The 16,311-nt window shown below is 47.1% G+C and overlaps 1 protein-coding gene across 1 annotated transcript in view; it reads right to left on the reverse strand.

Moving 5' to 3' along the window:
• Positions 1 to 880: 880 nt before the first annotated feature.
• The window catches only part of PSMB7 (proteasome 20S subunit beta 7), a 62,812-nt gene continuing 47,381 nt past the window's right edge, over positions 881 to 16,311 (reverse strand). Inside the window, exons 7-8 of the mRNA XM_004048591.4 lie at positions 4,183 to 4,334; positions 881 to 1,125 (exon numbers count right to left, since the gene is read on the reverse strand). Coding sequence (XP_004048639.1) covers positions 1,014 to 1,125; positions 4,183 to 4,334 — 264 coding nt within the window. The 3' untranslated portion in view covers positions 881 to 1,013. The remainder of the gene's footprint in view (positions 1,126 to 4,182; positions 4,335 to 16,311) is intronic.

The raw sequence follows: 16,311 nt of genomic DNA on the forward strand, positions 1-16,311 counted from the left end.
TAATTTTGAAACTCATCAGCCGAGTTTCTGCCCTCATGAGGTAATTCCATCGTTCTCCCCAGCCTGCTCCTGGCAGCTGTAACACAGGAGCTGGCCTGAGAGCAGATTCACCCTGGAATGTTCTCTCCACAGAACAATCAAGTCCCTGTCGCCTGCCTAGTGCTTACCACTGAAGATTTTTCTGATTCCAGACCAACTTTTTGCCAATATTCTGCTTCCAGCTCTCTGAGCCCCTGCCGTGTCTCCCCAACACTGCCAGCCCCAGCACGCAACCAACCTACTTTGTGCATGCCACCCGCTTTCCACACTGTGAGAACAATCTGCCCAACTGGACCGTCTGGAGGCGCACGATCTCAGCCACTCACCAGGCCTGGGTGTTTGTGAAATGATCATGTCCTACTTATTACAAAACCGTAACCCCAAAACATTCCTTTTATTTCTGTGAAACCGGCCAAAGTGAGGTCCACCCACCTTCACACAGCTCTGGCGGTGCACCTGCTCACCTTCTCTTGGTTCTCAGAACTGAGCTGGGCTTGAGAACACAGCTTTGGCTTTGCCATTTCTTTCCTACTTGGCTGCTGAGGTGGAGGCTGTGCTGCACTTATCACCCCATTTCAAAACCAAACCAAACCTGAGGCCACCCCAAACAAATTCAGCCAGCAAAAAGGGTAGGTATCGATGGTCACCTGAAGCCTCAAGGGAGTCCACTCTGACTTCTGACAGCAGACGGAACCTATCTGTCCCCAGGAGGGGCGCATGGCTCCTACGCTCTCCTCTGAGCCTAGGCCAGTGCTCAAGGAGGATCAGCACCCTGAAGGGCCAGGCCAATGGCCTTAGCAGTGCCCTACTGCCCCCAAAAACACCACACAGTGCCCAGACCTCAGCTGCCCAATTTGGTTTTTGTTTTTTATTGAGTTGAGTTTCATTCAGCAAACACTAGCCACATGAGTGTCTTACTGGGCCTCAATGCTCACCACCTTCCAGAACCGCAGCCAGCCACCCACTGATGCCATTCAGGAAGTGTCCATTGTTTGGACTGTTTCTTCCAGCACATCAATCTCCAGAGGAGTGATTTTCTCAGTGAGGACTGCAGTAGTCCCTTTCTCACACCTGTACCGGCCAAGCCTAGTAAGAGAAAAACGAAAGCACAGAGTTAGGATTCTCCTCAAGGTGCCAGAGGGCAGAAGACAGTGAAAATAAATATTCAGGCAAGGCAGTGAGCAGGCTGGACTGGAATCTTGGCTCTCCCGATCCCAGCTCTGTGATCTTGGGGGATTCAACTTCCTCAGTTCTCAAGTGCTGCAAAATGGGGGTGCCTGGGAGGCAAAGAGTGTCATTAGTGAACACGGCACCTGGCCCTTGGTGGACACGTGACTCTCCCCCCACCCCACCATCCCCACAAGTGCTGGGAAGCACTTGGTCCCTTGACATCAATCTTCAACCTCCCTACAATACTGTTCAGGGACAGCAGGAAGCAAATCCCATCATTACACAAGAGAAGGGCATGACTGCTCTTCCGTGCAGCAACAAGAATGACTTAACTGTTACCTTAGACACTGCACAAACATCTGGAAGCATAAACAGTGTAAAAAAATGTGCAGCCAGACTCTGGGCTTGTCATTTCAGACCACTCTCAAGTCTCAAGAAAAGTTAACTGTCCCTTTCAGGGACACAGTGGGTCCCCACTAGGACACACCCAACACCTTCTTCCTGGAGTGAATCTGGCAGAGGTTTCTTTGAGCACCAGACCGTCTAGAAGATACATATTTGGGCTGTTAATGCTCACAGTGGGTCAGGAATTAGGATACTGTCAAATGGCAGCACACAACCAACTGTCCCTCTGCTCTAGCCCCAGCTGGGGTAATATCTCTGTCAAACTTGCTGTCCTTCAGAAACTACCAGAAGGCTGCTGGCTGTGCCATGACCTTGTGCTCCAGGAACACCCATCCTCTCCCCTGGACACATGGGCTAAGAGGGAGCAGGAAGCAGAACAAGGAGGGCAACTTCCACAGTTCTGCATCCAGGTCAGGAGCACGGTCAGCCCAGAGCGGCCTGCCTTTATTCTGCCAAGCTTCCCCCGACCCCCACCCTCTTAAAGAATCCAAGCAAAAGTACCTTTGAACAATGTGTCCCCACCCCATCAGTTTGAGGATGCCTCTCATCCCTCACACGCTGGAACCTTGGTGGCAGCGTGCAGTCTTAGAGCCAAAGTCCCACGTGGCCTCTGTGTGCCTGACTCCTCTGAACCACCCCTCAGTGTCTCTGGGAGGCTTGGACACACAAGAGCCTCCTCACCACTGTGGTGACAGTGCCCGATTTTTGCGGCACGCATTCAGAGCTTCGGCCTTACGTGCCAGTGGACTGCAAGACCGTGTGCTGGAGGGCTGCGGGCAGAGAGGCAGCAGGGACTTGCCAGGCAAGGCCCACACTGGCGCATGGCACGGGATGCTTCCTCAGGCCTATCGCCCTGCCCGCACCCTAGCATCCACCCTGGGAAGGGCTCCCCTAACTCAGGCAGTGCCCCCATCTTCAGTCACTGGCAAAGAAGACAACAGGGAGAGTCCAGGGAGCTTGGACACTTGCTGCCCTTGGCCCCAGGACACCGATGGGGAGCAGGCTCCCTGCAGGTTACTGCACACCCACTACATGCCCAGCAGCTTCTGGGTCGCCTTGCTGATTCTTCCCAAGCAGCCGCAAGGCGGTTTTCTTTTGTTCTTGGGTGTTTAGAGCCTCTGTTTACAAGCGGAGCAGCCCATGTCCCAGCAAGTAGGATGTGCCACTGCTGCACTCCCTGTGGATGAGGACTCCTGCGCTCAGCACAGGTTCCCTAGGCAACCACTTCTCACTGGCCCAAACGTGGCTTTCAGAGTTCTCGCCCAGGACCCTGGCCAGCCTGAATGGTGTAACCATTCCCTACCCCATCACCGCTTCACCATGGACTTGCTCAAATCACGCATCTTGCAAAATAACCAGCGAAGCAGGCTACATGGAGTAGTTGGCTCCTGCCTACCTGGAGCTCGGCAAAGCCCAGTTCCCCAACACAGCTCTGGGCCTGAAAGGTGGCTTGCCTTCCTGCTAAAGGCCCGAGGGACTTCGTGGGCTCATTAGAGGTCATCTGGTTTAGCTCCATTTCCAAGACAGACTGATTTGCTGGAAGCCACCAAGCCAGCCACCAACACTCCCCAACCCCAGTGCCAGAGCTCTCTGGCCCCGTGCTGCCCCACCCCATCAGGAGCCCACTGAGCTTCCGCAAGGTTGAGTGCAGCCCACAGTGAATACCTGCTGGTTCTGAACGTTCCATTCCTTCCTTGTGAATTACTCCTGATGTGGAGTTGTGTGTGCAGTGGGAGATGGAAGCAAGCCTGCAGAAGGTGGTGCTCACTTCCTCTGGGCTAGCCGTGGAGCTGGGTGGGAGCCGTAGTTTATAAATGCCCTGTGCTGCACCCAGATGCTGCAGCTGGAAGCAGCACTCAGGGAGCCCATCCTGAGCTGCCCGGGCTCCCAGAAGAGGTCAGGAGCCACAGGACGGTCAAGCAGCCGGACAATCACGAGACACTGCAAACGAGCTGCTCCTCTGACACATGCTAGCCACCAGGTTTGGAAACCTCCCAGTTCTGCTCAGCAAATCAACTAGAACCTTCTCCCACTGCTCTGAGTCTGGGCTGCACCACTGAGCCGAGGGGCCCACTCGGCATGTAGGCTCAGGCTCAATGGCACAACTCCCTGTAGCACAGCACACACACACTAGCTCCCAAGGCCACCTCTGGGAGGCTGTTAGCATTGCTGACTTACACCCAGTTAGGAATCTCGGGGCACTCTGAGGGAAAGTGCTGGGGCTGCCCTGAAAAATGCACCTTCTCCCAGAAATCAGGAGATTCTTTAAGACACTTGAGAAAGGACAGCAGATGATCCAAACCTCTCCGCCCCACCTCCCAGCCTAGGGCTCTTTCCTGGGCCACCCTCCACCTCTCCCATCAAATTAAATCACTTTCCTACACCTGACAGCAGCCCACTGTCATAAAGCAAGTAACAAGCCGAAGGTCTGTGTGGGAGGCTGATTTGGGAACACTGGATGTACTTAATGTGGAAAGAACCAGGAAAACTCTGTCCAGATGCCATGGAGATACCAAGGGTGGCCACGACGCCAGGGGACCCAGGAAGAACTTCGTCTCCTTCACTCACCTGGTCCCCTTCTTGTTGGGCACTGTGTATGGGCGGAGAAAATCCAGCTTGTTCTTGCTGATGACACAGAGGTCAATGTTGCTTCCGGAGCCCAGGTCGTTGAAGATGCCAGCTGCGATGGCTTCGCTCACCAGATTCTTGGCTTCCTCCTCCTGAGAAACAAAACGGCAGCAATAATGTCCCCGGCCAAACTAGGGCCTGCTCTGACATCCGCAATGTACGTCCACTAGCAGTGCGCAAGACCTCCCGAGAGACAGGTGCTGTTTTTAATGCCCATCTCGCAGATGAGGAAAAGATCTCAAAGTACCTTGATGATTTACCCAAAGTTCCCGACCCAGGCCTTTAAAACTCCTTATGCATGCACCGCCTCTTGACCACATCAGACAATCACCACAAAATGATGGGCTGACAGTTACTAGAGGGTTAGTAACTTATCTTTAAAAGGGCCAGGTAGTAAATATTTTAGGCTTTGTGGCCAAAAGTCTCTACCACACCTACTCAACTCTGTCACGCTAGCACAAAACAGCCACACACAAATACATTAAAAAATGGGTACAACTGTGTTCCAATAAAACTCTATTAGCAACAGGCAGTGGGCCAGATCTGGCCCATTGACTGCAGTTTACTAACTATCCCCTGATCAAGAATGTCCAACAATAGCTGAAAGTTACTTGAGAAAGTCAGCACTGTAGGGGGAAGAAACTAACACCAAAACACAAGCCAGCAGTTCTGGGGAAATGCTGGCAGACCAAGGGCGGGACCTCTTGCCCAAAATAATCTCTCTCTCCTACTAAGGAACCTATAGGTTCACTGAAGTAATCCATTACTTTGAATCACTCTCTCCTTTGCCCCACCTTTAAACACAAATCCCCATCCCTAATAGTTACTGGTGAACAGATGGACTCATCCCTTTCTTATCCAAGAAGCCCCATCACATGCTATGTCCTATCACATGCTATACCAGGAGCTAGGGCTGCAGAGGTGGATGACGCCCCCAAATCCCTGCCCCCTAGGGGCTTAAGAGTCTAGCAGGGGCACCTGACCCAAGTAAGTACAATGCAGGGTAAGGCTGGCTAAAGAGCACGTGAAAAGGAGCTAGGAACACAGCTGCTGGTCAGCAGAGCTTCAGGGAGGGCTGAAGGACAGACTGCACACGAGGCACTCAGAAAACAGCAGTGAAACAGAAGGCAGGCAGCAACGGCAGTGGTACTGGACCTGGGGAACACCAAGTTCAAGCTCTATATACAACGAGGACAAAAATGAACCAGGCTCCCTGAAAGCAGGGAATCTAACCTGTGCTACGGCGCCTTCCCAGTCCACGAGGGCGTGAGAGTACATACACATGCAAGTGCACTCCAGTGCTCACCCAAGCAACACCCTTGGAGAAACACGGACTCCAGGCCCAAATCCAGCCTGAGACCCTCAAAGGGCAGATCCGCTAACCTCAAGTTTTCAGAAGATCTGAACCCACTGGGGGCTCCTGCTCCTCTGCCTGCCCCATGCCACACTAGGATTCCAGTGACATAAGCGCCCTCTACAGACTCAGAAGGACAGAGAAGGTTCTGCTGGAAGTGGGCTCCTCAGCAAACCAGCAGATAGGGTTTCCTTTGATATTTATACCCCAGGTTTTTTCACTCTCATGTGACATCTATGTGGGGCCAATGAAGCCAATTCTTCTTTTGTACATATGCAGTCCTGTAAGAATGCATTCAAACGGGATCCGCTAATTAGGAATTTTCTCCTGGAATTCTCAACAGTCTATAGGGCCAGAAGCTTTCCACAAACCAGTGAAGGTGGCAGCAAAGAAAGCCTCTTAGACGAGGAGCTGGCAGCAGCTGCTATCTAGATAGACAGCAAAAACCAACCACTAATTCAGCAAACACAACCTCATACCTAACCGCTTCCCTTTAAATGGCCTTCGGTGTGTGCGCACATGGGCACATGCGGGGAGAACCATACTTATTCCCCTGTTCCCGGCCTACCACCTCTGCTCCCCCTTCTCTTCTCTACCATTTAACTGTCTCCTCTGCTTTGTTTCTTATCACTGCTGCTGGTGTCTAGAGCCAGCCAGCAGTACCTGGCGGACATCGCGACCCTGCGGGCAGCTCTTAGGACTGCACATTTACATTTCCCAAATGATCTCGGTAGATGGGGACAGGTGAAGACTTGGGGAAACGGAAATACACGAATGACATAAGACATGCATATCTAGTGTCAATCCATTCGACTGGGCACAGGACAGCAGACTGCTGACAGTGCTATGTAAGATTATGAGTGATCCTCCCTCTGTTTTGCAAACAGTCTGTAAGTAACTGATAAAACTTTAAAATATGCAAATTTTAAAATTATATAGTTTGATTTACTCATCAAATTATCATGTATGCTGTTATTTAAGTATGAATAAAGGCTTTTTTAAATTGGGAAAATACATCTTTTAAATTCCTTTCCTCCCCACCAATTCTAGGGAAGATCATTCCTTAAGGAAGAAAATCTCAAGTCTCTCACTTTTTTCCCCCCAGTCCCACTCCATGTCTCATATACACATGGCTGAAGATGTTAGGAGATGGAATGAAACTTAGATTTATGGAGCACCTATATGCTCACTAAAACAATCAATCAATCAACATCTACCAGCACTCTAACGTGCCAAGCACTGAGTTGGGCACTTTGATGATGATCATGTTCACCCCTGCCCCCAACCATCTTTTGATGTTGGTATGGTCAGAAACTCTGGCTGACAGTCAATGACTTACACAAGGTCACACAGCAGGTAAACAAAAAATAGTAAAACAGGCCCATCAGGCCCCAGAGCCACAAGGCCGCAGCACCACACCAACTCGCAAGTGACCTTCCTTGGGCCGGGGGCTCCTCAGCTAGTCCCTGACTCAAGGCTGTGTCATTCACGCCCCACCACCAAAGAGCCTTAAGACCTGGGTAAATTTAAGAGAAGGAGGATGGTGTTTGCCGGTTTCTCTCTGGGCCAACCAGCAGCTCCTCTGATGGTCACTCCCATTGGGGGTTGGAGGGCAGTGTTTCCCAAAATACCCAAGACTACCACTTCAAGGGCCTTCTTCATTCTCAACCAAGTTAGGGCAACATCTCTACAATGCCACACCAGATCAATATTAAGATCTAAGGTCTTATTTAACATATCCCTCCCTTAACACCCCAAACCCTCATAATCAAAACAGCGTGGAAATGACCAAAGGCTCTACTGTCCACCCACTACTTACACAGTTAATGTCTTTAACACAGACCTATAGGGACCTACTATGTTCTAGGAACTGCTTCAATGCTGAATACTGTCTCTGACTACTGTATTTCCATACACAGAATTCTAGACACGTATGCAAATATGCTACTGGGCATATTCATACTGTGTTTTCTTTATAGTGGAATTTCACAATTAAACAACTTTTGTCTTTAACATGTGCTACCAAATATTTAAGAAAACTATCAAGAAAAACCACAAACTAAAGGCAAGAGGTGGGGAAAACACCACATTTGTATCTGTCTCCAGCCCACAATAAGCGCAAGAAGCACTGTCTCTTCCTTTAGGATTAGTTCTTCGTAGGGAAACTGCACCTCCCTTTTCTGGAAGATGCAGAGTGACCTAGGGCCTGGGCAGCATCTGCCCGGGGACAGCTGCTACAGAGGGGCCTTGACAAGGGCTCTGCAGAGCCCATGACCCCAGCTGGTCAGGCCCAGGTGCGATGCTCTCTCCCACAGCCAGGGAAGCATCTGCCCCCAACCAGCTGCCTATGCATTTATGTTGCAGGTCACAAGGGAACCTCAGTGTGGAGATGGGCGAGTAGGCCTTACCCTCGTTACCAAAAATTGGCCCTCCAGGCCAACACCAGCTTCCTTTTGCTTTCAGACGCTCAGCTAAAAGATCACCATGACCCTGATGATTAAACACCAGCTGGGGAACCCAGGTTCAAGGAGACATGGAGGCAGACAGAATGGGTTTGAATCCCCAGTCTACTACTTACTGCTGGGCAACCCTGGACAAGTCACTACACCTCTCTGAGTTTACTCTCCCGCTCTGTAATATAATGATAATAAATCCAACTTCACAAGATTACTAACAAATTAGAAATAAAGGTACAGAAAGCACCTGCTATAGTTTCTGGCACATAGCTACTGCTTAATAAATGGTAAGTTATTTAGTAAAGCAAGCCAGAGGGCTCCTAAAAACACAACTTATCTCTAAGCAGCAACTGCCTATACCAAACCCCAGGCCAGGACAAGGAGGGCCAAACAAACCTGCTGACAAATCTTCACACAGTGCCACAGAGAAGTTCCTATAATAATTAATCCAAGCAAAAAGCATACTCCCTAAAAGTTCAGAGAATATAAAAGGAACACTTCTTGCTTTATGGCTACAAAGACCAAACTAACTGGGAATATCAGTCCCCCGGGCCACCCCTGCTTCTTAAATGAGATTACAATAAGAGTGATGTACTGTACTACAAGTCAGCTGTGACAAGCAGCACTTTATAGAGCTATCTGTTTGTCTCCATCACCGCATCGCACAATGTGTCCCTGGACTCCAATGTGCAGTTCCATTTACCGCTACATGACAAATGGGCAGCACTTGTAAAAGGCACAAAGAGGTCCACGTCGGCCACGTAATGGTCACCACAGCTGTACCCGAGTGCTTGAGGGGACAAAACAGACCCCCAAGTTCATTAAACTGACCAGTAATGGATCTTTCAAAAAGTGCCTTAGGAATCATACAGAAAAGGCTGAAATAAATAACTCAGCATGGAAGGCAAATCTGAAATGGTGTTTGATAAATTATTTATAACACGGGCGATTGTCTGCATTTAATATTGGAGCTACTAGTAGCATCTTTAAAAGATGATTTATGTGTTGTAATGCTATTAAACTTTATATTGGCCCACTGCTAGCTATAAAGTCTGCTGAGATTTAGAGAATGAGTTTTAAACTGTCACTGCAACATCATAGGAGATGGAGACTGTATTAAATCTTTACTTTAAACCTGTTATCTAGAGAGTTGCATTTTGTAGACACTCACAAACTGATAGATTACCTCGGCATCCACTACAGTGCAGGTCCAAAATAGTACTGCCAAGAAACTTTTTCCGCATTATTCTTGTCTACAGCTACAATAGAATTTCTCTTCTCACTTAAGTGATTTTTAGATTGGGAATGTCACCAGAGAAAAATGTAGCTGTGCCAGCCAATGGGCACTCTGGACAGTTCAGCATCAAATTAATACTCTTTAAATACACCCTCTTCATTTGACTGTTCAGCTATGCATCTCAACACTGCTTTACTTACACTGGAGGCAGGCAAAATATTAAATATGCACTTGACTGAAAACCTAACAGACTATTTTATACACAGCTTTGGAATGTGAAATTTCATGTATATGGCAAGTCATTTGACATAACTGATTTGTAACTAAAATTTTAAAATAATTTAAAAAGAAATAAAATTGGTTATTTGCTGGCAAATATATTGTTTATGTAGCTGAAGAGCTGGCATAGGGGGCAGAAAACAAAGAGATACTCAGCCTTTTTCCTGAGGAACAGGGCTCCCCCAGCTCTATGGGTTTTCAAGGCAGCACCCAAGTGTCCCTTGCCTTCTGTGCCACCTCCATGCCAGGAGGAAGGGGTGCAGCTCTCCTGCCTTTGCTGGGGGAAGCAAGAATGCGGATGGCATCACGGCAGAATCCTCACAACTTTCATCCATTTCCCTGTGTCTTGCTGAATCTATATTTAGTTCCATTAGTTCACAACCATTTGCTCCTTCATTAACCACTAAGGATTTAACTCGTAAGAAGTGAGGCAGGGGAGGGTTGGGGAGATGCTGGCCAAAGGATACAACATCTCAGAAGGAGTAAGTTCAAGAGATATATTGTACAACATACTGGTTATAGTTAATAACAATGTATTGTATTCTTGAAAAACAGCTAAGAAAGGTTTAAGTGTTCTCACCACAAAAAAAAATTTGAGGTAATCCATGTTAATATATTAGCTTGACTTTGCCATTCCACAATGTACACAAATTTCAAAACATCATTTGCATATGGTAAGTATATACAGTTTTTATTGCCAAGCCAAATAATTAATTTTTTAAAAAGAAGGCAATCCAAATGCAGCTTGGAAAATCTTCATTATCTTTTGTCACTTTGATTTGAAATAGCAAAAAATTCCATTCCTCTGATGATCTAGAGCAGAACAGATAAAAGTCTGGGTGTGATGAGAATTTGGACTCAGAGAGGATGAAAATTCTGAACATCGGGGGTCCGCCCCACACCTTCTCCATCTTTGTATCCCAGGGAACTAGCCTGGTGCTTGGCATGTAGGTCAACAAATGAAAAAACGAAACGTTCACTTCAAATGCATGCATGGCTCTGCCAAACTCAAAGACTCTGAAATCATGAGAGAGACCCCTACCAAATGGGGCAATTCCCAAACTGCACCAGTCCCAACCGGAGACCATTCAAAGACAAGCGCTTGAGAGGAGGAGGTCTGAACACGATGTGTTTGTTGGGGGCCTGCTGACAGGCTAAGGCTCTGACTCTGCCACTGATGCGGCCTGAAGACTCATTAATGGTTGATGGTTGAATACAATTGAAAGAGCTCAAAAAAGTGTTTGAAACAGTCTCCGCGAAAGCAGCATGCTCCCTGCACTGAGTCACAGACTTGACGTATCCCATGTATAGCCACATATTTTACGGTAGAAAACTTTTTTTTTCCAGACTGGGCTGTGTGACAAGAGCAAAGATGTCTAGAGTTTGGGGTTTGGCCTAAGCTTTCTGGGTGAATACGCCTGCCTGTGTGAACACCTAGGAATTCAGCAGAGCCGAGTGCAGCTGGTGCTGGGCACGCTTAGAGCCGGGAGTGAGCCAGTGACTGCATCTTTAACGCCTAGCTGGTGTTGCCATTTCTTTCCTTGATAGCTTTTTATTTGGTACCAGGATCTGGGTGACACAAATAATAAAGGAAAAACTTGCTGTGGGTGCAGGAGTTTTAGGGGTTTTAAGTGGGAATGGGAAGGGGTGCTCATGTTCACGAAATTGCCAGCCAGGTCTGTCCTAGGTCACTGAGTGATGCCTGTCAGAACTCGCAGCCAGGAAGAGATGTCAGCGGCTGCACGGCCACAATGGGCTGGAAAAGGGTAGCCCAGAATGAGGACAGCTCTGGACAGCGGGTCACTCTCTGAGCCAAAGAGTGCCCTTCGTAAGTATGAGAATAATGCCTCTGTCCAAGGAATAAAATGAGAGAAATGACCCCAACACAGCAATTTCACAAACAGGACGGTTAGCATGTCCTAGGGTCGAAGAAAACAGGCAAGGGTATGAGAGAACTAACACCAGGCACCTGCCACACCCCCAGGTCTGAGCCAAACACTTGCGTTATTTATTGAATTTCCAACTGATGGTACAGATGAGGAAACTGGGGCTCTCAGAAAGGTTGGCTGATGCACTCAAAGGCACAAGGCTGTGTACAAGCAGGAGAGTCGGGGATGCATGCCAGGTTAGTGCCTGGCACCACCAAAGCCTGTCTTCCTATCCCACCATTAGGAAAATCTGTGGCGGGCAAGTGGTTTTGCTGGAATCCGTGACAGTGAATGGAAGGAAAAATACCTAAGCTTCCAGAGGGAAAAGAACCAAAAGAGACAAGAACATATTGCTTTCCACAAGGAGAAGAAATCAATGTTCACAGCATATGTGTATACAAATATATATTTCCAAGGCTACACTGAATCAAATGTAATCAGAGAAAAAAAAAAAAAAACAAGAAAGCCTGGGTTTAAAGAAAAGTGAGAAATACGTTCAACAATCCTCAAAATGAAAACCAGGCTGCGGCAGATACTAATAAGATCCTCATCACATTTCTCTCTCTCTGCAAAAACAATGTGGCCAGTGATAACTCTGGCAATAAACTCCTGGAGCCATGGAAAGGGCTATCACCTGAAAACACAGAGAAATGAAGTGAATCTGTTCCATGGGTCACAACAAAGCAGCAGCCAGCACTAGAATTTCTCAGGATAAGGAGAGTTACGCAATGACAGAAATCCAGTCCTGTCAGAAGCAGAGACTGAAATCAGGGTCTGAGACCAGCAGAAGAGCCGCATTCCCACCTCCAACATATGGATAGGACAAAACCACTGCTAGACGCTGGGCACATGTGGGAAGGCTATCACAGGCACTGTGTTACATGACATGATCCTTCTTCCACAGCCTGACAAGGCCCAGGCAGAACCAGAAGGAGATCCAAGGAAGTACAGAGTGCTCTTGTTCTAGGAAGTTTAAAGATGGCCAAAATGAGGCAAATTTCAAATGATGCAAAACTCCTGCAAAACGGCCAGGTTAGCTTAGCCCAGCAAGCATCATGAGTGGCCTGCTATGAACACACCGCACATGCTGTGCTGAACAATGGAGACAGGCCTGAACACAGAGCCTGCCCATGAGAATTGTGGAGCCCAGAAGGGGAAACAAGGAGATTAATCTCATTACAATGAGGTAAGAGCTAGCTAGAGACAGGCCTGACAAAGGAGCCACAGATGGACACGGGTCTCGTGGGGTGCAGGTGATGGAGACTGGGCAGGGTCTTGTAATACAAGTGAAAGGTAGCCAAGTCAAAGGGCAGACGTGTAGGCAGGAGGAGAGCCATGAACATGGGAAGGAGAAAGGTGTGGTCGAGTAGGTAGTTCAGTGTGGCTGACTGCCAGAGAACCTCACAGGCTATACAGACAGCCCACCCTTTATGCTAAGCAGCAGGGAGACATGAAAATTTCTACCTGGAAAATGATGTACAGTCATGTACCATGTAACATTTTGGACAACAACGGACTGCATATACAACAGTGGTCCCATAAAATTATCATGAAGCTAAAAAAACTCCTCCAGGCTGGGTATAGTGGCTCACACCTGTGACCCTGTAACGTTGGGAGTCCTGAGCTCAGAAGCTCGAGACCAGCCTGGGCAACATAGTGAGACCCTGTCTCTATAAAATAAAAGAAATTAGCCAGGTGTGGTGATGTGCACCTGTAGTCTCAGCTACTTGGGAGGCTGAGGTGGGAGGATTACTTGAGCATGGGAGGTTCAGGTTGCAGTGAGCTGTGATTGTGCCACCGCACTCCAGCCTGAAAGACAGAGCAAAACCTTGTCTCAAAAAACAAGAGAGAAAGGAGAGAAAGAGAGAGAGATTACTATCACTTTCTACCTTCCAGTGAGGTAAGATGTGGACACAGAAGACGGTGATACTGATGGCCCTGGCCCTGCAAAGGTCTACACCAATGTGTGTGTGTTCGTGCCTTAGTTTTTAACAAAACGTCTAAAAGGTAAAAAAATTTTAAAAAAATTTTTTTAATAGAAAAAAGCTTATAGGCCGGGCATAATGGTGCATGCCTGTAATCCCAGCACTTTGGGAGGCCAAAGCAGGAGCATCACCTGAGGTCAAGAGTTTGAGACCAGCCTGGCCAACATGGTGAAACCCCATCTCTACTAAAAATACAAAAATTAGCTGGGCGTGGTGATGCGCGCCTGCTGTCCCAGCTGCTGAGGCAGGAGAATCGCTTGAACCTGGAGGTGGAGGTTGCAGTGAGCTGAGATCATGTCCTGCACTCCAACCTGGGCAAGACTCTGTCTCAAAAAACAAAGTCTATAACAAAAGAGCTTATAGACTAAGGATATAAAGAAAAATATTTTGTACAGCTGTACAGTGTGCTTGTGTTTTAAGTTAAGCGTTATAAGGGTCAAAAAGTTTTTAAAATTTACAAACAAGTAAAAAGGTTACAGTAATTACCGAAATTTTTCTGTGTGTAAATTTAGTGTAGCCTAAGTGTCCAGTGTTGATAAAGTCTACAGTAGTGTACAGTAACACCCTAGGCCTTCACATTCACTCACCACCCACTCACTGACTCACCCAGAGCAATTTCTAGTTTTGCAAGATCCATTCATGGTAAGTGCCCTAGACAGATACACCATTTTTTATCTCTTATACTATACATTTACAGTACCTTTTCTCCATTTGTATGTTTAGATACACAAATACTTACTGCTGTGTTACAGCTGCTGACAGTATTCAGCGCAGTTAACATGCTGTACAGGCTTGTAGCCCAGGAGCAACAGGTTGCACCATAGTGTACAGGTGTGCGGAAGGCCAGACCATCTAGGTTTGTGTAAGTACATCCTATGACATTCACGTGATGACAAAATCACCTAAGGATGCATTTCTCAGAATGTGTCCCCGTCGTTAAGCAACACATAACTATAGTTTGACTTGTGCTTTTTGAAACTACGACAGGGAAGCCGTGGGGGAGGAAATGCCAAAGGCAGGAGACCAGAGAGGAGTTGATGATAATATTCTCAATGAGAGATGGTGGCGGGGCAGCAGGGCCAGGGAGGAGGATCAGCAGCAGAGCAGATGTGGGTGAGGAGGAAGCAGCAGCCAGGTGAAAGTGCAGGATGGAAAGATGTGGAGGGTGCCACCTGGACTTCTAGCCTCAGTCATAGGTGCTGACCACCCCTCTGAACAAACACAGCCTTTACACAAAGGCCTTTCATAACTTCTTGGCAATTATTTTTCTGGTGGTTGATGAGAAGACAATGGCTGACTTCTCATCAACCCACCCAAATAGAAATGATTCTATTTCCCCCCACTGCACCAGGAGGAGCTAACGCAGATACTTCTCCATGAGACCTCCAGGCACACACAGCATTCAGATAAACTCTCTGTTACTTAGGTGGGAGGAGGAGGGTCTCAAAAAGGCGTAAGGAAGCTTCAGGGCTCTGGAACTGATGAATATAGTCACTATATTGACTGTGGTCACGGGGGGCGGGGGAGGCAATGCTTGACAGACGCAAAGAATTTGACAGAATAAAGATATGAATCTAGTCCTGTTACTTACCAGCAGTGTGACCTCAGTGATAAAAGTCACTCCACATTTTTAAGTTCCAATTTCCCCATCTGCAAAGGAGGACCTAAAACCCCCAAGCACCAGATGGTCATGAGGATGATACGAAGTGTCATGCACAGGAGATGCTGGGCCACGGTGCCTGCAGTGCAGGAAATCCACAATGAATGCTAACTTCACCTGATCCTACCCATCTCCAACGCTCACAAACACGATTACCAAGGCAAAAGGCTCCAGGGCTACCAATGTGATAGGCAACTGATATGAACTTAGTACTTCTTTTTCTCAACCCCCATTTAAAAGCAAATCAATTATGACAGCGGCCATCATACTGCAAATGAAATTCAACATATTGCCATAAAATCTTTGTTCATATGCACATCTTCCATATAGAATTACCGCCATTTCGGTGAGAAGTGTAAGTACCACATTTTCATTTATTCTCTTTCACCAAAAATTATATTCTAAAAAGACACAGAAAAAGAAGGCAGACTTACTGTGTGCAGGCTCTGTGCCAAGTACCCAATTCCACACATTTACCCAAACAACGCTTTAAGGTGGTTTGGTTTTTTCCACCCAAGAAAACAAAACCTCCAGTCTCCAAAAATACAAATGATACCATCAAGTCTTTAAGTAAATTTAATTTATAAATCACTTGCGGGTTTCTCTTTTTAAAGTACTTTACCTCTAAAATTATTTCACAGTTGCAAATATATTGCTTAAATTATGCTACCTTAACATTCCAACACTCATCTGGCTTGTTACATTTGGTAAAATTAAACACATCCTGATGAATTCCTCTACTACAGAATCTAGTCATCGAATCCCACAGCAAAGAACTATCAAATTCACTGCATCAAAACTACATCCAAACATTGACATTTCCCTAAAATACATGTAATAAAACCTCTCAGCAAACAGAATCAGTCAAATTATTTTTGGCCACCCCATATGTCAATCAAAAAGATATCATTTAATTTTCCCATCTGGCCATTTGTTGATTGTAAATCTTAACTGAAACTGACCAAGAAAGCAAAAGCACTTTAATTTTCTTTGAAAGTTTCAGGACAAGAGGTAGTCAGAGACTCAGAGTAAACTCTCGTTACACCTGATGAGCATTTTACAAACACGATCCTCGTAATGATCCCTTCAAGTACCAACTTCGGGCCATTTCATGAGAGTGAGTTTTACATCTTACAAACTGGGGCTACAGGGGTTACACAAGAGGCAAAA

This window comes from Gorilla gorilla, chromosome 13 (genome assembly GCF_029281585.2).
Source record: "Gorilla gorilla gorilla isolate KB3781 chromosome 13, NHGRI_mGorGor1-v2.1_pri, whole genome shotgun sequence".
Taxonomy (NCBI): domain Eukaryota; kingdom Metazoa; phylum Chordata; class Mammalia; order Primates; family Hominidae; genus Gorilla; species Gorilla gorilla.